Here is a 24,566-nt window from a genome sequence, read left to right as displayed (position 1 = left end):
AATAATATAAAGAAAGCGTCTCATATCCAGAATAATATAAAGAAAGCATCTCATATCCAGAATAACATAAATAATACTCCTAAAGTACCATAAGCATCTCGTATCCTATACAGAATAAGGTCCTCAATGTGCTCCTATACAGTACCATAAGGTCCTCAATGTGCTCATACAGTACCAGTCCTCAAATAATACCATAAATGTGCTCCTATACAGTACCAGGTCCTCAATGTGCTCCTATACAGAATAAGGTCCTCAATAAATCCTACTATACAGTACAACTCCTATACAGTACCATAAGGTCCTCAATGTGCTCCTATACAGTACCATAAGGTCCTCAATGTGCTCCTATACAGTACCATAAGGTCCTCAATGTGCTCCTATACAGTACCATAAGGTCCTCAATGTGCTCCGTTCAATGGTGCCAGGACAGAAACAGCAACATCAGAGCAGCAGTGTGGTGGAAGTTCTTATGCTGTTTTAAAGCTGTAGGCTGTAGGCCTGGCCATTCAAACTAAAATACTAAACTACTGTATAAAACAAGTATACAATCTGTAGAATCAGTTCTAGAGGATTTGGCTGTTGTGGTTCTTCTTTTATCCTTTTCTATCAAATCTTTTTTAGGAAAACATTTGTTTGTCGTATTCAGCAGATTTTTCACAAATTGCTTTACAGTACAAAGTTTGATATAAATCTGTGTTGAACTGCCAATAGTAAACACGTTTTGTTTCAATCAAATTCATATCTGGCAGTTTTTCAACGCACAATCAAATATTCTGTGAGGCATTTATTGTTAACACACAGGGAAACACATACTGCAGTTAAGAGGCAATGTCATGTTCTTTTTTTGTCCCGTTTTGACATTCTTCGAACAGTAAAAAGATACAAGTATTTATACATCTCTGAGAGTACATCTGAAATATCACATTTGACAGATTTGAGAAATAGAAACACAAGCAGAGAGACCCAAAGCTCATGTATATACTTGCATGCAATAAACAGTGATATTAACACTGGAGAGTGACGAAATAGAGGGAATGGGACATCAATAAAACAAAGTCTCTAAAATGAATTGTCATTTTTAAATCCACAACAAATATTTATCAGAAGAACACACTATTTAGTATAAAAACACCAATCTAACTTATTGCAGAAAATCCTGGGGCAGTGTTAATGGTCTTTTTAAATTGCTTCTTACTCTGAAGTAGGCAGAATACTGTAGTTTACACTGTCCGCTGCAAGTAAATTCAACTGCTCTAACAAGCGAGAGGGGGTTTGTATTGACAACAATAAAAAGTGAGGAAGATATATGGTATATACCCTCAGTCCTCATTGGAAGAACCTAAAGAAGTGCTATGATGCTCTCCTACGTACAGTATTATGTTCTATTATGTACATATTTATCTTACTATTACTATCACTTGTTATTTTTGACTGGACTTTTAATGTTATTATTAAATATTAATATACTGCATTGTTGAGGGAGCATTGTTGAGGGAGCATTGTTGAGGGAGCATTGTTGAGGGAGCATTGTTGAGGGAGCATTGTTGTATAAAAACATTTAAGTGTAAGGAAAACTGTAGGTGCCGATTACTGCGAGCGCTTTAGAGCCGGGGGAAGATGTTTAGGGGGGTTGGGGGTGTGGCTGAGGATCATTTTTATTGAGGGGAGGGGGATTTCTCTGCTCTGCAAACAGGAGTAATAAAGGCCTAGTTCACAAATTTTGTGGGGATTATAAAAAATCAGCACACTCAGCATCCCTACTTCCCTCGGCTATATTTTACAGATTGAATCCTACTCATAGATCCATTTGTACTAATTGTGACTCTACCAAGTACTGTAGTATGACAAGAACCAAGAAGGTCAGAGAGGAACGAGCAGAGAGACAGCATAACAAGGCTAAAATGTTCCTGACACACACAGCATATACAATACATACATGAGAGCGTGACATAGTGTGAGCCTGTGATGTGATTTGCTTGTGACGGATATGAGAGGAGACATAAACTGATTTCAAGTAAAGAGATGAGATGTGGCGTGCGGGCGGGCTCGTGGTTCCTCAGGCCGGTCAGTGGGAGTCCCTCTGTGTCCCCATGAAGCCGGCTGGTAACCCACCGGTGTCACTCAGACAGACGTCTCACTCAAACCCTCCTGCTCTAGAGCTCAGCTGGGGTCAGAGGGGAAGACGAGAGATTGCCTGACCTCATTCAACAACAAATAGTAGGGAATAAGAGAAAACTGACCCTTATTACAGAAGCCTATGACTGTACAGCTACAGAATCTCTGGCATTGAGTACAAGCAGGCCTCCGTGAAATAGCTACATCCACTAGATGTCAGGCCTATATTAAATAGCTACATCTCCCACTAGATAGCAGGCCTATATTAAATAGCTACATCCACTAGATGTCAGGCCTATATTAAATAGCTACATCTCCCACTAGATAGCAGGCCTATATTAAATAGCTACATCCACTAGATGTCAGGCCTATATTAAATAGCTACATCTCCCACTAGATGTCAGGCCTATATTAAATAGCTACATCTCTAGATAGGCCATTAAATAGCTACATCCACTAGATGTCAGGCCTATATTAAATAGCTACATCTCCCACTAGATGTCAGGCCTATATTAAATAGCTACATCTCCCAACAGATGTTTGAGTTTATTTTATTTTTACAGGGACAGTGCACATTAATCAACGTTTCAGTAAAAGTGCTGGTTTTAGCCAGACGGATAATTTTAAACTGCAGTCCCTGGGCAGGTTATAATGTCAGGCCTTTATTAAATAGCTACATCTCCCACCAGATGTCAGGCCTATATTAAATAGCTACATCTCCCACCAGATGTCAGGCCTATATTAAATAGCTACATCTCCCACTAGATGTCAGGCCTATATTAAATAGCTACATCTCCCACTAGATGTCAGGCCTATATTAAATAGCTACATCTCCCACCAGATGTCAGGCCTATATTAAATAGCTACATCTCCCACCAGCTGAGTGTTTCCAGTATAGACAGTAGAGGATCCACTCACCACACTGGCTTACTTGGTGATGGCGGAGGGTGATCCAGAGCGGTGGAAGTGGACTATCTGCCACTTGCCGTCGCGGCGGTGCCAGATGCGTGTCTCCTCAGACTGGGCGGTGCGGGGCATGCCGTTGGTATCGATGTACTGGGTGATGCGGATATAGGCGATGCAGGCAGCTTCCTCCCCGATAAGGTGGATGTGGGGGTTCAGGATGGTGGTGTGGACAGGCTTACTGTTCTTAGACCACACTGGAGGAGGAGTAACATACACACAAGACAACAGTCAGTCAATGAATCAGTCATTCTATGACTGCAGGAGTTATCACACTGTTTTATGACTAGGTAAGCCATAGTCTCTCTCACTGATGATGATACTGTTCCTTTACCAATGCTTTACAGAATTAATATTTGAGAGGGTTAATGAATTTCACTCTCGTTATGTTTCCCTCCATTTCCCTATTCTTTAATTACTCTCTTCCTCTCTTTCTCTCTTCCTCTCTTTCTCTCTTCCTCTCTTTCTCTCTTCCTCTCTTTCTGTCTTCCTCTCTTTCTCTCTTCCTTGCTCTGTCATTTTCCCAATGAGTCCAATCAGGCCCATTGGAGCTGTTTCCTCTCGCTGGGAGAACAGTGGCTGATAAGAGAGGATTAGAGTGGAGCAGCTTCATCCATTACTCATCACAATGAGCCCAAAGCATTCAGTCTGCAGCCACTGTAGGAGCTAATGAACACTACATTCACTTACAGATAATGGCCCCAAGGTTCTGTTCTCCACAACTTCCTGTAATCCTAACCACATCTCATGAAATAGAAATTACATTTTGTCACCTATTATGGAAATCATAAGCTAGAGCTTATGAGCACATATAAAGGACTATTAAAGCATATTCCAAAAAATATATTATAAACTGGGTATTTCAAGCCCTGAATGCTGATTGGCTGACAGCTGTGGTATATCAGACCGTATACCACAGGTATGACAAAACATTTTATTTTTACTGTCTTACTTACATTGGTAACCAGTTTATAATAGCAATATGGCATCTCTGGGGGGTTTGTGGTATATGGCCAATATACCACGGCTAAGGGCTGTATCCAGGAAGAACAGCCCTTAGCTGTGGTATGTTATCTTAATACCACACCCCCTCGTGCCTTATTGCTTAATTATACTATAGTGTGTATAATATGTATACTCCCCCTTCACTGGGAGTGTAAATGAGTTGTTAGTGCTGTATAGCAAGAGTTTTGCAGCCCTCCTGTCTGTGTACAGCTCTGGGATTTGATGATATATCCCAAACAATTCAACACAGGTTTCCTGTAGCTTGAAACTGTCTGTGTATAATGTAAAATTTGAATTTTGAAATTGATATAGTAGGAGGGAGGGAGGCAAGGAGAGAGCAATGCAACTTACAGTTCTCAAAGTAGAAGCGATGGAAGTCCAGGCCTTCCACCAGATTACCCAGAGCTTCTGGCTCAAACGCTGTCACACTGGGGTCACACATCTTACTATAGGGGGGGGGGTTTGGGGGGGGTTTGGAGTCAGGGATGGAGACAGTGAGACAACAGGAGAGAAAAAGAGCATGGGTTATCTTCCCTTCTGCTCTTTGGAATGTTTCAGTGAAGCGGCGAGGCTGACCCTCCATGCAGTATTACTGCTCTTTGGAATGTTTCAGTGAAGCGACGAGGCTGACCCTTCCATGCAGTATTACTGCTCTTTGGAATGTTTCAGTGAAGCGACGAGGCTGACCCTCCATGCAGTATTACTGCTCTTTGGAATGTTTCAGTGAAGCGACGAGGCTGACCCTCCATGCAGTATTACTGCTCTTTGGAATGCTTCAGTGAAGTGACGAGGCTGACCCTCCATGCAGTATTACTGCTCTTTGGAATGTTTCAGTGAAGCGACGAGGCTGACCCTCCACGCAGTATTACTGCTCTTTGGAATGTTTCAGTGAAGCGACGAGGCTGACCCTCCACGCAGTATTACTGCTCTTTGGAATGTTTCAGTGAAGCGACGAGGCTGACCCTCCACGCAGTATTACTGCTCTTTGGAATGTTTCAGTGAAGTGACAAGGCTGACCCTCCACGCAGTATTACTGCTCTTTGGAATGCTTCAGTGAAGTGATGAGGCTGACCCTCCACGCAGTATTACTGCTCTTTGGAATGCTTCAGTGAAGTGACGAGGCTGACCCTCCATGCAGTATTACTGCTCTTTGGAATGTTTCAGTGAAGCGACGAGGCTGACCCTCCACACAGTATTACTGCTCTTTGGAATGTTTCAGTGAAGCGACGAGGCTGACCCTCCACGCAGTATTACTGCTCTTTGGAATGTTTCAGTGAAGCGACGAGGCTGACCCTCCACGCAGTATTACTGCTCTTTGGAATGTTTCAGTGAAGCGACGAGGCTGACCCTCCACGCAGTATTACTGCTCTTTGGAATGTTTCAGTGAAGTGACAAGGCTGACCCTCCACGCAGTATTACTGCTCTTTGGAATGCTTCAGTGAAGTGACGAGGCTGACCCTCCACGCAGTATTACTGCTCTTTGGAATGTTTCAGTGAAGCGACGAGGCTGACCCTCCATGCAGTGTTACTGCTCTTTGGAATGCTTCAGTGAAGCGACGAGGCTGACCCTCCATGGGGTATTACTGCTCACGTAGTATTTTGGCACATGTGACTCGATACTGTGGAAAAATGTCAGTGTTTTGCGTGTTCAGGGCAGATCGCTGAAAGGTTGTAAAAGGTTTGAGCGTGCAGGGAGCAGATTCTTTCCAGGCCTTTGTAATTGGCAGACAGCGTTATCATGACTGTGGAACTATAACAACCACAGCAAAAACGATCCCTCCTGCCCTGGATGGGAATTTTACTCCCTTGGATTTGAACAGATGCTCCAAGATGTGACAGACAAGTGACGGACAGGCTGGGGTGTTGTTCCCCTCAGGATGCTAAGTATGGAGGCAAACTGCTGCTGAATAGGACTATATCTGTCACGGTGTAGTGGGCTTGTGGGAGGGTCACACTACTCAAACACTTCAGATAGGCTATTGGGGATATAGACATTTGACATCTGCATCAGCTAGAGTTGAATGGAATGCAATGGCCTTGTTATTCATATGGTTCACACAGAGGGATCTATTTTAACAAACGTAATTTATGGTAAATCTAAGCGCTGGAGGTAGTGCTATAGGTCCAGGGGTGTGTCCGAAATATTTGAGCTATTTTCACAGCCGTTATTATGAGTGCAATAGCTGGCGGTGCCGTGAAAGGGCTGGGTTTTGATGAATAAACAAGTTGTAAGTGTGACGAGGGCTTGGTCACTCACTGGCCATTCAAGGCATTCCTTGGATGTGCTTGTCTCCAGCTCTGTTGGTTATTGACTAGCTTTGCGTTGTCATCAACTTCAATTCGGCTAGGGGCACGGAATGTTCTAGTCCTAGTCCATTGTGGATTGATTCTACAGTTGATTTAATAGCATAGGCTACGGTAACGAGTAATAGTAACACACAAAGAAATATCCAGTGTTGCTCAATATGTTTGGAGTGTTTACATGTCGCACTTCACCTCAAATAAAAAATACTAGGCTCCCAGAAATGTGTGAGGTAGGTTCTCAATAAGACAGATATTTTCTCAGCCTTGATATGGCCTTATAGGACTGAACTTTTTGAATAGCTAACACTTGTTTCTTTTTAAACACCCATCTAGTTGCTTCAACTAATTATTATTAAGTAACTGGTTCCACAGCCTGTTGTTTTGTTTACTCAACTTTTGTGACCTGAACTTAAGATTTTTAGTTGAGCCAAACTTAACTCCAACATGAAAAAACATAGGCAAAAATACTGTATATTAAAAATGATGCGTTTGCTCAATTTGTCTCATATGTTAGTTCAACTACAAATTATTATTTTTGGCATTATTTTTTACACACACAGAGTGCTTTTAACATTGTGTTTTCAATGTACATATTTGACACATTTTGACTATATAGTGCTTGATCTTTTATATAGTCATTATTATTCAACATGTCTTCAACTGTGAGTGAACAGTGAGTGAACAGTGAGTGAACAGTGAGTGAACAGTGAGTGAACAGTGAGTGAACAGTGAGTGAATGGGTGCAGGATGTGGTCTGTTTACTTACGTGTAGCTCTCAAAGTCTCCATTGCTGATGGCTTCTATGAGCTGCTCTGTTACCTTGATGATCTCCTGTTTCCTCACTGTGAAACATAGACACACCGTTCTGACACACCGTTCTGACACACCGTTCTGACACACCGTTCTGACACACCGCTCTGACACACCGTTCCGACACACCGTTCTGACACACAGCTCTGACACACAGCTCTGACACACAGCTCTGACACACCGTTCTGACACACCGTTCTGACACACCGCTCTGACACACCGTTCTGACACACCGTTCTGACACACCGTTCTGACACACCGTTCTGACACACCGTTCTGACACACCGTTCTGAAACCGTTCTGACACACCGTTCTAAAACTGTTCTGACACACAACACCGACACACCGTTCTGGCACACAGCTCTGACACCATTCTGACACACAACACCGACACACCGTTCTGGCACACATCTCTGACACCATTCTGACACACAACACCGACACACCGTTCTGGCACACAGCTCTGACACCATTCTGGCACACAGCTCTGACACACCGTTCTGACACACCATTCTGACACACAACTCTGACACACCATTCTGGCACCATTCTGACACACCATTCTGACACCATTCTGACACCATTCTGACACACAACTCTGACACACCATTCTGACACCATTCTGACACCATTCTGACACGCCGCTCTATACTGAGAACTGCTGACAACAAGCACCATGATGAATATGACTGTAGGACTGTAGGACTGTAGGACTGTAGGACTTTAGGACTAGGACTGTAGGACTAGGACTGTAGGACTGTAGGACTGTAGGACTGTAGGACTAGGACTGTAGGACTAGGACTGTAGGACTGTAGGACTGTAGGACTGTAGGACTGTAGGACTAGGACTGTAGGACTGTAGGACTGTAGGACTGTAGGACTGTAGGACTGTAGGACTGTAGGACTGTAGGACTGTAGGACTAGGACTGTAGGACTGTAGGACTAGGACTGTAGGACTAGGACTGTAGGACTGTAGGACTGTAGGACTGTAGGACTAGGACTGTAGGACTAGGACTGTAGGACTGTAGGACTGTAGGACTAGGACTGTAGGACTAGGACTGTAGGACTGTAGGACTGTAGGACTAGGACTGTAGGACTAGGACTGTAGGACTGTAGGACTGTAGGACTAGGACTGTAGGACTAGGACTGTAGGACTGTAGGACTGTAGGACTAGGACTGTAGGACTAGGACTGTAGGACTGTAGGACTGTAGGACTAGGACTGTAGGACTAGGACTGTAGGACTAGGACTGTAGGACTGTAGGACTGTAGGACTGTAGGACTAGGACTGTAGGACTGTAGGACTAGGACTGTAGGACTGTAGGACTGTAGGACTAGGACTGTAGGACTGTAGGACTGTAGGACTAGGACTGTAGGACTGTAGGACTGTAGGACTGTAGGACTAGGACTGTAGGACTAGGACTGTAGGACTGTAGGACTGTAGGACTGTAGGACTAGGACTGTAGGACTGTAGGACTAGGACTGTAGGACTGTAGGACTGTAGGACTGTAGGACTGTAGGACTAGGACTGTAGGACTGTAGGACTGTAGGACTGTAGGACTGTAGGACTGTAGGACTGTAGGACTGTAGGACTGTAGGACTGTAGGACTAGGACTGTAGGACTGTAGGACTGTAGGACTGTAGGACTGTAGGACTGTAGGACTAGGACTGTAGGACTGTAGGACTGTAGGACTGTAGGACTGTAGGACTGTAGGACTAGGACTGTAGGACTGTAGGACTGTAGGACTGTAGGACTGTAGGACTGTAGGACTAGGACTGTAGGACTGTAGGACTGTAGGACTGTAGGACTGTAGGACTGTAGGACTGTAGGACTGTAGGACTGTAGGACTGTAGGACTAGGACTGTAGGACTGTAGGACTAGGACTGTAGGACTGTAGGACTGTAGGACTAGGACTGTAGGACTGTAGGACTGTAGGACTGTAGGACTGTAGGACTGTAGGACTGTAGGACTAGGACTGTAGGACTGTAGGACTGTAGGACTAGGACTGTAGGACTGTAGGACTGTAGGACTGTAGGACTGTAGGACTGTAGGACTAGGACTGTAGGACTGTAGGACTAGGACTGTAGGACTGTAGGACTGTAGGACTAGGACTGTAGGACTGTAGGACTGTAGGACTGTAGGACTGTAGGACTGTAGGACTGTAGGACTAGGACTGTAGGACTGTAGGACTGCAGTATTCCTGGCACTGGAATAAATAAATGAGTTGTTCCTGCTGTATAGCAACAGTTTATATTTAGCTTTGTAGACCTTTTGTACAGACCTGGAATGTGTGTGTGTTGTCTGTTTGTGTGTGTGTGTGTCTGCCTGCTGCCTCTCAGTGCTTTGTTGAGTGTGAGGGGGCTGCTCTCTGCCCACGCTGAGAGATGCACTGTGCCAGCAGAGAGAGCTTCACTCCCACCAGCTCTGGGTTGCAGCTCAGAGTTGGGAAAGCAAGGTCGTGCCTTGCATATGGTGAAGAGGGGACGCTCACAGAGGGTTACATCCTCACAGTTTGTCCTCCTAACTCCCTCTTCAGTAAATACAGAACTGGGAGAATTCGAACTACCTAGAAATCAGTAGAATGCAGATGATATTTGACATACAGCAGCTAGAGACTATGCCAGTGATTGAGACTATGCCAGTGATTGACTGTCATAGCTAGAAAATTATCGAGTACACGTTTATATCCCTTGTCATGCACTTCAGGAAGTCTCTCTCTCTCTCTCTCTCTCTCTCTCTCTCTCTCTCTCTCTCTCTCTCTCTCTCTCTCTCTCTCTCTCTCTCTCTCTCTCTCTCTCTCTCTCTCTCTCTCTCTCTCTCTCCTTAAACCCCCCCCCCAACACCTTCAACCACTGCAGAGATCATTGTTGTGTCTGTCGCCTCGCCCACTGTCCACCTACACAGTGTCTCTGCATCGCCCACTCTCCACCTACACAGTGTTTCTGCATCGCCCACTCTCCACCTACACAGTGTCTCTGCATCGCCCACTCTCCACCTACACAGTGTCTCTGCATCGCCCACTCTCCACCTACACAGTGTCTCTGCATCGCCCACTCTCCACCTACACAGTGTCTCTGCATCGCCCACTCTCCACCTACACAGCGTCTCTGCATCGCCCACTCTCCACCTACACAGCGTCTCTGCATCACCCACTCTCCACCTACACAGCGTCTCTGCATCGCCCACTCTCCACCTACACAGTGTCTCTGCATCGCCCACTCTCCACCTACACAGTGTCTCTGCATCGCCCACTCTCCACCTACACAGTGTCTCTGCATCGCCCACTCTCCACCTACACAGTGTCTCTGCATCGCCCACTCTCCACCTACACAGTGTCTCTGCATCGCCCACTCTCCACCTACACAGTGTCTCTGCATCGCCCTAATTGCAGCTCTGCCACATGCATCTCGCTCCTGTCTGGAGAAATCACAATGACATTTTCTCGAACCACTCTTGTAGGAGGAGATAAAGTGTTGAAATGTATCCATTTGTTTCCTAAAGATCAATGAGCTGCTGTAGTCAAAGAGGAGCATTACACCTCCCAGCAGGCCCGTCTCTTAGTAAGAGGTGTAAGGTTTACTGACAGAGAAAAGACAGGCCCGTCTCTTAGTAAGAGGTGTAAGGTTTACTGACAGAGAAAAGACAGGCTTTCCATCTATTTATTCCCATTCCATAGAACACGGATGCTCAGACTGGCATAAGCAACAGCAATGCAACACCACCACCAGCCGTTATAGAACTGACTTACTCGTATTCGTTCATGAGAGTACTGCCTCAGTCAAGCTATTAAATAGAATTCCATACAGCAGCTATTTGCATTGCTTTATTAACTGAAATGTTTTCACAGTAGCCAATCGTCATGGTAGACCCTTCTCGAAAAACATAAGGCAGAGATTGTCAATCTGTTCTCCCCCTCTGTTCGGTTGTCAGTCATGTAAATGGACTGTAACTGAAGTAAGAGTGAACCTATTCACAGCAGTGTTGTGCTGGTTTTAGGGTTATTTTTAGCATTATCGAGTATCACTTCCTGAGCCAGAGAAAGCCACATCTCAACAGCTTAATATGTGAGTGTGTGCAACATATATGACCCCTGTAGGATATCTGTTTAGTTTAGCAGAGCTATATTCCCCCTGACAGCACTGTCCTATTAACATGTTCAGACTGCTAGTGGTGAGGCGATGAGAGGTGAGAGGAGGGGAGAACCTTACCTCTGGTGTCTTCGTCCTCAATAGTGGTGTTGGTGCTTTCAGAGGATTCCTAGAAACGACACACACAGACGGGTTCAGAGATTCACACTCAATCATAGAAAGTGGTATTCTCTCCACACCAGGAAGTGGAAGAGCCGGGTCAACACAACACACACCTCCAACAGACAGACAGCTGCCTTCCTGTCTGGACCTTTAAGAGAGAGAGAGAACGGGCTGTTTGGTTATTTCTGAGGACCAGCTGGTTAGGAGTAGGGTGAGATATGGGAGGGAGGGAAACACCTAGAGAAGGAGAGATGTGTTACCCCCACAATGAACCCCCAAGAGCATATCAAAAAGCATCGGGATTTGGCAACATTAGAGATGGGATGGTCACACACAAAAACAAAAAGAAAGTCCAGCTCCATTTTGAATGACAGCTTTATTCGCTTGTTCATTGGTTCGTTTGGATTTTTTAAAGCTATTATCACTTTCCATGTTAGGTGGAAAGCCGAGAGGCGTGGCCGAGAGGCGTGGCCAAGAGGCGTGGTCAAGAGGGTGGGGAACATCACACTCACCATCAGCTGGACGCTGGAACTGGACTTCCTTTTCTGGAAGAGAAATGAGAAGAGGTTAGACAGGAACACACAGGATGAGATGGAGACGCCAGGGAGCAACAGAGGGAGAAGAGGGACACCTCCATGCTGCGGAGGGAGGAGAGGGACACCTCCATGCTGCGGAGGGAGGAGAGGGACACCTCCATGCTGCGGAGGGAGGAGAGGGACACCTCCATGCTGCGGAGGGAGGAGAGGGACACCTCCATGCTGCGGAGGGAGGAGAGGGACACCTCCATGCTACGGAGGGAGGAGAGTGACACCTCCATGCTGCGGAGGGAGGAGAGGGACACCTCCATGCTACGGAGGGAGGAGAGGGACACCTCCATGCTGCGGGGGGAGGAGAGGGACACCTCCATGCTGCGGAGGGAGAAGAGGGACACCTCCATGCTGCGGAGGGAGGAGAGGGACACCTCCATGCTACGGAGGGAGGAGAGTGACACCTCCATGCTGCGGAGGGAGGAGAGGGACACCTCCATGCTACGGAGGGAGGAGAGGGACACCTCCATGCTGCGGGGGGAGGAGAGGGACACCTCCATGCTGCAGAGGGAGAAGAGGGACACCTCCATGCTGCAGAGGGAGGAGAGGGACACCTCCATGCTGCGGAGGGAGGAGAGGGGCACCTCCATGCTGCGGAGAGAGGAGAGGGACACCTCCATGCTGCGGAGGGAGGAGAGGGACACCATGCTGCGGAGGGAGGAGAGGGACATCTCCATGCTACGGAGGGAGGAGAGGGACACCATGCTGCGGAGGGAGGAGAGGGACACCTCCATGCTGCGGAGGGAGGAGAAGAACACCATGCTGCGGAGGGAGTAGAAAGACACCTCCATTCTGCAGAGGGAGGACATGTATGTGGGTTTGAGGCTCAGGATGTGTGTGTGTGTTTGGGGTTCGTGTTGCTAACACTGCCTTTGTCATCTCCCCAGGACACCTCTGTGAGCAGTCTGGTTGGTGAGCGGTGTGGCGGTTGTGGCGGTTGTGGCGGTGTGGCCCTTGTTGTGGTGGTGTGACGGTTGTGGTGGTTGTGGTGGTTGTGGCGGTTGTGGTGGTGTGGCGGTTGTGGCGGTGTGGCCCTTGTTGTGGTGGTGTGACGGTTGTGGTGGTTGTGGTGGTTGTGGCGGTGTGACCCTAGTGACAGTTGTGGAGGTTGTGGTGGTGTGACGGTTGTGGCGGTTGTGGTGGTGTGACGGTTGTGGCGGTTGTGGTGGTGTGACGGTTGTGGTGGTGTGGTGGTTGTGGCCGTGTGGCGGTTGTGGCTGGGGTGGTGGTGTGGTGGTTGTGGCGGTGTGGCGGTGTGGTGGTTGTGGCTGGGGTGGTGGTGTGGTGGTTGTGGCGGTTGTGGGGGTGTGACCCTAGTGGCAGTTGTGGAGGTTGTGGTGGTGTGACGGTTGTGGCGGTTGTGGCGGTGTGGCGGTTGTGGTGGTGTGGTGGTTGTGGCTGTGTGGCGGTTGTGGCTGGGGTGGTGGTGTGGTGGTTGTGGCGGTGTGGCGGTGTGACGGTTGTGGCGGTGTGGCCCTTGTGGTGGTTGTGGCGGTGTGGTAATTGTCGCAGTTGTGGCGGTGTGGCGTTTGTGGTGGTATGACAGTTGTGGAGGTCTGGCCCTTGTGGCAGTGGTTGTGGTGGTGTGGCGGTTGTGGTGGTGTGGCGGTTGTGGCGGTGTGGCCCTTGTTGTGGTGGTGTGACAGTTGTGGTGGTGTGACGGTTGTGGCGGTGTGACCCTAGTGACAGTTGTGGAGGTTGTGGTAGTGTGACGGTTCTGGCGGTTGTGGCGGTGTGACGGTTGTGGTGGTTGTGGCGGTTGTGGCGGTGTGGCCGTTGTTGTGGTGTGATGCTTGTGGTGGTTGTGGCTGGGGTGGTGGTGTGACGGTTGTGGCGGTGTGACGGTGTGACGGTGTGACGGTTGTGACAGTTGTGGCGGTTGTGGTGGTTGTGGCGGTGTGGCGGTTGTGGTAATTGTAGCAGTTGTGGTGGTGTGACGGTTGTGATGGTGTGGCGTTTGTGGTGGTATGACAGTTGTGGAGGTCTGGCCCTTGTGGCAGTGGTTGTGGTGGTGTGGCGGTTGTGGTGGTGTGGCGGTGTGTAGTGTAGGAAACCTCTGGGCCCGGCTGGGCTGTGGTCAGGGAGGAATGTCTTTGATAAGGCAGAGCTGGCAGGGCTGTGGTCAGGGAGGAATGTCTTTGATAAGGCAGAGCTGGCAGGGCTGTGGTCAGGGAGGAATGTCTTTGATAAGGCAGAGCTGGCAGGGCTGTGGTCAGGGAGGAATGTCTTTGATAAGGCAGAGTTGGCAAGGCTGTGGTCAGGGAGGAATGTCTTTGATAAGGCAGAGCTGGCAGGGCTGTATGGTCAGCAGCATGCCCCACTAATCCCAGTATCAGACACCCTGGACTGGAACGGCTGCTCCTTAAGGCCCCAGCGGGAACTGTGGGAGTACCACCAGTGGAGCCTATCCCTGATACACGTATATAGTAACTCACACAGACTAACTTACAGAAACACACTTATAATAGTGGAACACTCACAAACAACACAAATAAACAGACAGACTCTCCTACTGGCTTTGATACAGATTAACTGTCAAAGCACTAATCCCATTAGATACATATCTCATAATACTGTCCTCGAACTGGACTGGACTGGAGGACACGCTTTGGGTGGGGCCAGCCGGTGTGTTCAGAGAGAATGGAGCAGACATTGAAACTCCCACAATCCCATTGACTACTTGGATCTGTGATGTTAACTTTTCAAAGAGCGTGTTTGATTTATTCAGTTTTGCAGAGAAGGTGAAAATAGCTTTCAACTTTCACAAAATGTTGAATAACGGCCACATTTTTAAATCATGTTTTATGGACAGTGGGTGTAATATACCCCAAAAGTCCTCCTCCAGGCCAGGCTTACTCCACGGTGAGAAGAGAACCCTGTGGAGCTGGAGCCCTACCTTCACACCATCAGTCTTCTTGTTGGCCTTGTTACCTCCTGCGTGGGACACAAAGAGAAACAGGATGATGAAAAAGGGCACTAACGCACCAAAAGACGAGGGCAAAGGGCATGGTCAACAGTCTCAGTCAAATGAAAAGAAGAGGGCGAAGGGCAGGGCCAACACTCTCAGTCAAATGAAAAGAGGAGGGCGAAGGGCATGGCCAACACTCTCAGTCAAATGAAAAGAGGAGGGCGAAGGGCATGGCCAACAGTCTCAGTCAAATGAAAAGAGGAGGGCGAAGGGCATTGACAACACTCTCAGTGAAATGAAAAGAGGAGGGCGAAGGCCAACACTCTCAGTGAAATGAAAAGAGGAGGGCGAAAGGCCAACAGTCTCAGTCAAATGGAAAGAGGGGGGCAAAGGGCATGGCCAACACTCTCAGTGAAATGAAAAGAGGAGGGCGAAGGCCAACAGTCTCAGTCAAATGAAAAGAGGAGGGCGAAGGCCAACACTCTCAGTGAAATGAAAAGAGGAGGGTGAAAGGCCAACAGTCTCAGTCAAATGGAAAGAGGGGGGCAAAGGGCATGGCCAACAGTCTCAGTCAAATGGAAAGAGGAGGGCAAAGGCCAACAGTCTCAGTCAAATGGAAAGAGGAGGGCAAAGGGCATGGCCAACAGTCTCAGTAAAATGAAAAGAGGAGGGCGAAGGGCATGGCCAACACTCTCAGTGAAATGAAAAGAGGAGGGCGAAGGCCAACACTCTCAGTGAAATGAAAAGAGGAGGGCGAAAGGCCAACAGTCTAAGTCAAATGGAAAGAGGGGGGGAAAGGGCATGGCCAACACTCTCAGTGAAATGAAAAGAGGAGGGCGAAGGCCAACACTCTCAGTGACATGAAAAGAGGAGGGCGAAGGCCAACAGTCTCAGTCAAATGAAAAGAGGAGGGCGAAGGGATGGCCAACACTCTCAGTCAAATGGAAAGAGGAGGGCGAAGGCCAACAGTCTCAGTCAAATGAAAAGAGGAGGGCAAAGGCCAACAGTCTCAGTAAAATTAAAAGAGGAGGGCGAAGGGCATGGCCAACACTCTCAGTCAAATTAAAAGAGGAGGGCGAAGGACAACAGTCTCGGTCAAATGAAAAGAGGAGGGCAAAGGGCATGGACAACAGTCTCAGTCAAATGGAAAGAGGAGGGCAAAGGGCATGGACAACAGTCTCAGTAAAATTAAAAGAGGAGGGCGAAGGGCATGGCCAACACTCTCAGTGAAATGAAAAGAGGAGGGCGAAAGGCCAACAGTTTCAGTCAAATGGAACGAGGAGGGCGTAGGGCATGGACAACAGTCTCAGTCAAATGGAAACAGGAGGGCAAAGGGCATGGACAACATTCTCAGTCAAATGAAAAGAGGAGGGCAAAGGGCATGGCCAACAGTCTCAGTCAAATGAAAAGAGGAGGGCAAAGGCCAACAGTCTCAGTCAAATGAAAAGAGGAGGGTGAAGGGCATGGCCAACAGTCTCAGTCAAATGAAAAGAGGAGGGCGAAGGGCAACAGTCTCAGTCAAATGAAAAGAGGAGGGCAAAGGCCAACAGTCTCAGTCAAATGAAAAGAGGAGGGCGAAGGGCATGGCCAACACTCTCAGTCAAATGAAAAGAGGAGGGCGAAGGGCATGGACAACAGTCTCAGTCAAATGAAAAGAGGAGGGCGAAGGGCATGGCCAACAGTCTCAGTCAAATGGAAAGAGGAGGGCAAAGGCCAACAGTCTCAGTCAAATGGAAAGAGGAGGGCAAAGGGCATGGCCAACAGTCTCAGTAAAATGAAAAGAGGAGGGCGAAGGGCATGGCCAACACTCTCAGTGAAATGAAAAGAGGAGGGCGAAAGGCCAACAGTCTCAGTCAAATGGAAAGAGGGGGGAAAAGGGCATGGCCAACACTCTCAGTGAAATGAAAAGAGGAGGGCGAAGGCCAACACTCTCAGTGACATGAAAAGACGAGGGCGAAGGCCAACAGTCTCAGTCAAATGAAAAGAGAAGGGCGAAGGGATGGCCAACAATCTCAGTCAAATGGAAAGAGGAGGGCAAAGGGCATGGCCAACAGTCTCAGTAAAATGAAAAGAGGAGGGCGAAGGGCATGGCCAACACTCTCAGTGAAATGAAAAGAGGAGGGCGAAAGGCCAACAGTCTCAGTCAAATGGAAAGAGGGGGGAAAAGGGCATGGCCAACACTCTCAGTGAAATGAAAAGAGGAGGGCGAAGGCCAACACTCTCAGTGACATGAAAAGACGAGGGCGAAGGCCAACAGTCTCAGTCAAATGAAAAGAGGAGGGCGAAGGGATGGCCAACACTCTCAGTCAAATGGAAAGAGGAGGGCGAAGGCCAACAGTCTCAGTCAAATGAAAAGAGTAGGAAAAAGGCCAACAGTCTCAGTCAAATGAAAAGAGGAGGGCGAAGGCCAACAGTCTTAGTCAAATGAAAAGAGGAGGGAAAAGGCCAACAGTCTCAGTCAAATGAAAAGAGGAGGGCAAAGGCCAACAGTCTCAGTCAAATGAAAAGAGGAGGGCGAAGGGCATGGACAACAGTCTCAGTAAAATGAAAAGAGGATGGCAAAGGGCATGGTCAACAGTCTCAGTCAAATGAAAAGAAGAGGGCGAAGGGCATGGCCAACACTCTCAGTCAAATGAAAAGAGGAGGGCGAAGGGCATGGCCAACAGTCTCAGTCAAATGAAAAGAGGAGTGCGAAGGGCATTGACAACACTCTCAGTGAAATGAAAAGAGGAGGGCGAAAGGCCAACAGTCTCAGTCAAATGGAAAGAGGGGGGCAAAGGGGAACAGTCTCAGTCAAATGGAAAGAGGAGGGCAAAGGGCATGGCCAACAGTCTCAGTCAAATGAAAAGAGGAGGGCGAAGGGCATGGACAACAGTCTCAGTCAAATGAAAGAGGAGGGCAAGGGGCATGGCCAACAGTCTCAGTCAAATGAAAAGAGGAGGGCGAAGGCCAACAGTCTCGGTCAAATGAAAAGAGGAGGGCAAAGGGCATGGACAACAGTCTCAGTCAAATGAAAAGAGGAGGGAGAAGGGCATGGACAACAGTCTCAGTCAAATGAAAAGAGGAGGGCAAAGGGCATGGCCAAGAGTCTCAGTCAAATGAAAAGAGGAGGGCGAAGGCCAACAGTCTCGGTCAAATGAAAAGAGGAGGGCAAAGGGCATGGACAACAGTCTCAGTCAAATGGAAAGAGGAGGGCAAAGGGCATGGACAACAGTCTCAGTAAAATGAAAAGAGGAGGGCGAAGGGCATGGCCAACACTCTCAGTCAAATGAAAAGAGGAGGGCGAAGGGCATGGCAAAGAGTCTCAGTCAAATGAAAAGAGGAGGGCGAAGGGCATTGACAACACTCTCAGTGAAATGAAAAGAGGAGGGCGAAAGGCCAACAGTCTCAGTCAAATGGAAAGAGGGGGGCAAAGTGCATGGCCAACACTGTCAGTGAAATGAAAAGAGGAGGGCGAAGGCCAACACTCTCAGTGAAATGAAAAGAGGAGGGCGAAAGGCCAACAGTCTCAGTCAAATGGAAAGAGGGGGGCAAAGGGCATGGCCAACACTCTCAGTGAAATGAAAAGAGGAGGGCGAAGGCCAACACTCTCAGTGACATGAAAAGAGGAGGGCGAAGGACAACAGTCTCGGTCAAATGAAAAGAGGAGGGCAAAGGGCATGGACAACAGTCTCAGTCAAATGGAAAGAGGAGGGCAAAGGGCATGGACAACAGTCTCAGTAAAATTAAAAGAGGAGGGCGAAGGGCATGGCCAACACTCTCAGTGAAATGAAAAGAGGAGGGCGAAAGGCCAACAGTTTCAGTCAAATGGAACGAGGAGGGCGTAGGGCATGGACAACAGTCTCAGTCAAATGGAAACAGGAGGGCAAAGGGCATGGACAACATTCTCAGTCAAATGAAAAGAGGAGGGCAAAGGGCATGGCCAACAGTCTCAGTCAAATGAAAAGAGGAGGGCAAAGGCCAACAGTCTCAGTCAAATGAAAAGAGGAGGATGAAGGGCATGGCCAACAGTCTCAGTCAAATGAAAAGAGGAGGGCGAAGGGCAACAGTCTCAGTCAAATGAAAAGAGGAGGGCAAAGGCCAACAGTCTCAGTCAAATGAAAAGAGGAGGGCGAAGGGCATGGCCAACACTCTCAGTCAAATGAAAAGAGGAGGGCGAAGGGCATGGACAACAGTCTCAGTCAAATGAAAAGAGGAGGGCGAAGGGCATGGCCAACAGTCTCAGTCAAATGGAAAGAGGAGGGCAAAGGCCAACAGTCTCAGTCAAATGGAAAGAGGAGGGCAAAGGGCATGGCCAACAGTCTCAGTAAAATGAAAAGAGGAGGGCGAAGGGCATGGCCAACACTCTCAGTGAAATGAAAAGAGGAGGGCGAAAGGCCAACAGTCTCAGTCAAATGGAAAGAGGGGGGAAAAGGGCATGGCCAACACTCTCAGTGAAATGAAAAGAGGAGGGCGAAGGCCAACACTCTCAGTGACATGAAAAGACGAGGGCGAAGGCCAACAGTCTCAGTCAAATGAAAAGAGGAGGGCGAAGGGATGGCCAACACTCTCAGTCAAATGGAAAGAGGAGGGCAAAGGGCATGGCCAACAGTCTCAGTAAAATGAAAAGAGGAGGGCGAAGGGCATGGCCAACACTCTCAGTGAAATGAAAAGAGGAGGGCGAAAGGCCAACAGTCTCAGTCAAATGGAAAGAGGGGGGAAAAGGGCATGGCCAACACTCTCAGTGAAATGAAAAGAGGAGGGCGAAGGCCAACACTCTCAGTGACATGAAAAGACGAGGGCGAAGGCCAACAGTCTCAGTCAAATGAAAAGAGGAGGGCGAAGGGATGGCCAACACTCTCAGTCAAATGGAAAGAGGAGGGCGAAGGCCAACAGTCTCAGTCAAATGAAAAGAGTAGGAAAAAGGCCAACAGTCTCAGTCAAATGAAAAGAGGAGGGCGAAGGCCAACAGTCTTAGTCAAATGAAAAGAGGAGGGAAAAGGCCAACAGTCTCAGTCAAATGAAAAGAGGAGGGCAAAGGCCAACAGTCTCAGTCAAATGAAAAGAGGAGGGCGAAGGGCATGGACAACAGTCTCAGTAAAATGAAAAGAGGATGGCAAAGGGCATGGTCAACAGTCTCAGTCAAATGAAAAGAAGAGGGCGAAGGGCATGGCCAACACTCTCAGTCAAATGAAAAGAGGAGGGCGAAGGGCATGGCCAACAGTCTCAGTCAAATGAAAAGAGGAGTGCGAAGGGCATTGACAACACTCTCAGTGAAATGAAAAGAGGAGGGCGAAAGGCCAACAGTCTCAGTCAAATGGAAAGAGGGGGGCAAAGGGGAACAGTCTCAGTCAAATGGAAAGAGGAGGGCAAAGGGCATGGCCAACAGTCTCAGTCAAATGAAAAGAGGAGGGCGAAGGGCATGGACAACAGTCTCAGTCAAATGAAAGAGGAGGGCAAGGGGCATGGCCAACAGTCTCAGTCAAATGAAAAGAGGAGGGCGAAGGCCAACAGTCTCGGTCAAATGAAAAGAGGAGGGCAAAGGGCATGGACAACAGTCTCAGTCAAATGAAAAGAGGAGGGCGAAGGGCATGGACAACAGTCTCAGTCAAATGAAAAGAGGAGGGCAAAGGGCATGGCCAAGAGTCTCAGTCAAATGAAAAGAGGAGGGCGAAGGCCAACAGTCTCGGTCAAATGAAAAGAGGAGGGCAAAGGGCATGGACAACAGTCTCAGTCAAATGGAAAGAGGAGGGCAAAGGGCATGGACAACAGTCTCAGTAAAATGAAAAGAGGAGGGCGAAGGGCATGGCCAACACTCTCAGTCAAATGAAAAGAGGAGGGCGAAGGGCATGGCAAAGAGTCTCAGTCAAATGAAAAGAGGAGGGCGAAGGGCATTGACAACACTCTCAGTGAAATGAAAAGAGGAGGGCGAAAGGCCAACAGTCTCAGTCAAATGGAAAGAGGGGGGCAAAGTGCATGGCCAACACTGTCAGTGAAATGAAAAGAGGAGGGCGAAGGCCAACACTCTCAGTGAAATGAAAAGAGGAGGGCGAAAGGCCAACAGTCTCAGTCAAATGGAAAGAGGGGGGCAAAGGGCATGGCCAACACTCTCAGTGAAATGAAAAGAGGAGGGCGAAGGCCAACACTCTCAGTGACATGAAAAGAGGAGGGCGAAGGACAACAGTCTCGGTCAAATGAAAAGAGGAGGGCAAAGGGCATGGACAACAGTCTCAGTCAAATGGAAAGAGGAGGGCAAAGGGCATGGACAACAGTCTCAGTCAAATGAAAAGAGGAGGGCGAAGGCCAACAGTCTCGGTCAAATGAAAAGAGGAGGGCAAAGGGCATGGACAACAGTCTCAGTCAAATGGAAAGAGGAGGGCAAAGGGCATGGACAACAGTCTCAGTAAAATGAAAAGAGGAGGGCGAAGGGCATGGCCAACACTCTCAGTCAAATGAAAAGAGGAGGGCGAAGGGCATGGCAAAGAGTCTCAGTCAAATGAAAAGAGGAGGGCGAAGGGCATTGACAACACTCTCAGTGAAATGAAAAGAGGAGGGCGAAAGGCCAACAGTCTCAGTCAAATGGAAAGAGGGGGGCAAAGTGCATGGCCAACACTGTCAGTGAAATGAAAAGAGGAGGGCGAAGGCCAACACTCTCAGTGAAATGAAAAGAGGAGGGCGAAAGGCCAACAGTCTCAGTCAAATGGAAAGAGGGGGGCAAAGGGCATGGCCAACACTCTCAGTGAAATGAAAAGAGGAGGGCGAAGGCCAACACTCTCAGTGACATGAAAAGAGGAGGGCGAAGGACAACAGTCTCGGTCAAATGAAAAGAGGAGGGCAAAGGGCATGGACAACAGTCTCAGTCAAATGGAAAGAGGAGGGCAAAGGGCATGGACAACAGTCTCAGTAAAATTAAAAGAGGAGGGCGAAGGGCATGGCCAACACTCTCAGTGAAATGAAAAGAGGAGGGCGAAAGGCCAACAGTTTCAGTCAAATGGAACGAGGAGGGCGTAGGGCATGGACAACAGTCTCAGTCAAATGGAAACAGGAGGGCAAAGGGCATGGACAACATTCTCAGTCAAATGAAAAGAGGAGGGCAAAGGGCATGGCCAACAGTCTCAGTCAAATGAGGGCAAAAGTCTCAGGAAAAGGGAGGGTGAAATGGCCAACAGTCTCAGTCAAATGAAAAAGAGGAGGGCAACAGTCTCAGTCAAATGAAGGGCACAGTCTCAGTCCAACAGTCTCAGTCAAATGAAAAGAGGAGGGCGAAGGGCATGGACAACAGTCTCAGTCAAATGAAAAGAGGAGGGCAAGGGCATGGCCAACAGTCTCAGTCAAATGAAAAAGAGCCAACAGTCTCAGTCAAATGGAAAGAAGGGCAAAGGGCATGGCCAACAGTCTCAGTGAAATGAAAAAGAGGAGGGCGAAAGGCCAACAGTCTCAGTCAAATGGAAAGAGGGGGAAAAGGGCATGGCCAACACTCTCAGTGAAATGAAAAGAGGAGGGCGAAGGCCAACACTCTCAGTGACATGAAAAGACGAGGGCGAAGGCCAACAGTCTCAGTCAAATGAAAAGAGGAGGGCGAAGGGATGGCCAACACTCTCAGTCAAATGGAAAGAGGAGGGCAAAGGGCATGGCCAACAGTCTCAGTAAAATGAAAAGAGGAGGGCGAAGGGCATGGCCAACACTCTCAGTGAAATGAAAAGAGGAGGGCGAAAGGCCAACAGTCTCAGTCAAATGGAAAGAGGGGGGAAAAGGGCATGGCCAACACTCTCAGTGAAATGAAAAGAGGAGGGCGAAGGCCAACACTCTCAGTGACATGAAAAGACGAGGGCGAAGGCCAACAGTCTCAGTCAAATGAAAAGAGGAGGGCGAAGGGATGGCCAACACTCTCAGTCAAATGGAAAGAGGAGGGCGAAGGCCAACAGTCTCAGTCAAATGAAAAGAGTAGGAAAAAGGCCAACAGTCTCAGTCAAATGAAAAGAGGAGGGCGAAGGCCAACAGTCTTAGTCAAATGAAAAGAGGAGGGAAAAGGCCAACAGTCTCAGTCAAATGAAAAGAGGAGGGCAAAGGCCAACAGTCTCAGTCAAATGAAAAGAGGAGGGCGAAGGGCATGGACAACAGTCTCAGTAAAATGAAAAGAGGATGGCAAAGGGCATGGTCAACAGTCTCAGTCAAATGAAAAGAAGAGGGCGAAGGGCATGGCCAACACTCTCAGTCAAATGAAAAGAGGAGGGCGAAGGGCATGGCCAACAGTCTCAGTCAAATGAAAAGAGGAGTGCGAAGGGCATTGACAACACTCTCAGTGAAATGAAAAGAGGAGGGCGAAAGGCCAACAGTCTCAGTCAAATGGAAAGAGGGGGGCAAAGGGGAACAGTCTCAGTCAAATGGAAAGAGGAGGGCAAAGGGCATGGCCAACAGTCTCAGTCAAATGAAAAGAGGAGGGCGAAGGGCATGGACAACAGTCTCAGTCAAATGAAAGAGGAGGGCAAGGGGCATGGCCAACAGTCTCAGTCAAATGAAAAGAGGAGGGCGAAGGCCAACAGTCTCGGTCAAATGAAAAGAGGAGGGCAAAGGGCATGGACAACAGTCTCAGTCAAATGAAAAGAGGAGGGCGAAGGGCATGGACAACAGTCTCAGTCAAATGAAAAGAGGAGGGCAAAGGGCATGGCCAAGAGTCTCAGTCAAATGAAAAGAGGAGGGCGAAGGCCAACAGTCTCGGTCAAATGAAAAGAGGAGGGCAAAGGGCATGGACAACAGTCTCAGTCAAATGGAAAGAGGAGGGCAAAGGGCATGGACAACAGTCTCAGTAAAATGAAAAGAGGAGGGCGAAGGGCATGGCCAACACTCTCAGTCAAATGAAAAGAGGAGGGCGAAGGGCATGGCAAAGAGTCTCAGTCAAATGAAAAGAGGAGGGCGAAGGGCATTGACAACACTCTCAGTGAAATGAAAAGAGGTGGGCGAAAGGCCAACAGTCTCAGTCAAATGGAAAGAGGGGGGCAAAGTGCATGGCCAACACTGTCAGTGAAATGAAAAGAGGAGGGCGAAGGCCAACACTCTCAGTGAAATGAAAAGAGGAGGGCGAAAGGCCAACAGTCTCAGTCAAATGGAAAGAGGGGGGCAAAGGGCATGGCCAACACTCTCAGTGAAATGAAAAGAGGAGGGCGAAGGCCAACACTCTCAGTGACATGAAAAGAGGAGGGCGAAGGCCAACAGTCTCAGTCAAATGAAAAGAGGAGGGCGAAGGGATGGCCAACACTCTCAGTCAAATGGAAAGAGGAGGGCGAAGGCCAACAGTCTCAGTCAAATGAAAAGAGGAGGGAAAAGGCCAACAGTCTCAGTCAAATGAAAAGAGGAGGGCGAAGGCCAACAGTCTCAGTCAAATGGAAAGAGGAGGGAAAAGGGCATGGCCAACAGTCTCAGTCAAATGAAAAGAGGAGGGCAAAGGGCATGGACAACAGTCTCAGTCAAATGGAAAGAGGAGGGTGAAGGTCAACAGTCTCAGTCAAATGAAAAGAGGAGGGCAAAGGCCAACAGTCTCAGTCAAATGAAAAGAGGAGGGCGAAGGGCATGGACAACAGTCTCAGTCAAATGAAAAGAGGAGGGCAAAGGGCAACAGTCTCAGTCAAATGGAAAGAGGGGGGCAAAGT

The 24,566-nt window shown here is 48.4% G+C and overlaps 1 protein-coding gene across 6 annotated transcripts in view; it reads right to left on the bottom strand.

The window, feature by feature from the left end:
- Positions 1–280: 280 nt before the first annotated feature.
- camk2a (calcium/calmodulin-dependent protein kinase II alpha) overlaps positions 281–24,566 on the bottom strand; it is a 111,726-nt gene continuing 87,440 nt past the window's right edge. The window contains exons 13-19 of one of the 6 annotated variants that reach the window (XM_046316751.1): positions 14,929–14,966; positions 11,958–11,990; positions 11,404–11,452; positions 7,154–7,229; positions 4,435–4,529; positions 3,034–3,275; positions 281–2,199 (exon numbers count right to left, since the gene is read on the bottom strand). In XM_046316751.1, coding sequence (XP_046172707.1) covers positions 3,043–3,275; positions 4,435–4,529; positions 7,154–7,229; positions 11,404–11,452; positions 11,958–11,990; positions 14,929–14,966 — 524 coding nt within the window. In that variant the 3' untranslated portion in view covers positions 281–2,199; positions 3,034–3,042. The remainder of the gene's footprint in view (positions 2,200–3,033; positions 3,276–4,434; positions 4,530–7,153; positions 7,230–11,403; positions 11,453–11,957; positions 11,991–14,928; positions 14,967–24,566) is intronic. The other 5 variants (XM_046316753.1, XM_046316752.1, XM_046316749.1 and 2 more) reach the window with 5 other exon arrangements.

Source organism: Oncorhynchus gorbuscha, linkage group LG20 (genome assembly GCF_021184085.1).
Source record: "Oncorhynchus gorbuscha isolate QuinsamMale2020 ecotype Even-year linkage group LG20, OgorEven_v1.0, whole genome shotgun sequence".
NCBI classification, from domain to species: Eukaryota; Metazoa; Chordata; class Actinopteri; order Salmoniformes; family Salmonidae; genus Oncorhynchus; species Oncorhynchus gorbuscha.
The sequence above is the reverse complement of the archived record's forward strand: the minus strand, read 5'-3'. Positions and strand labels throughout refer to the sequence as shown.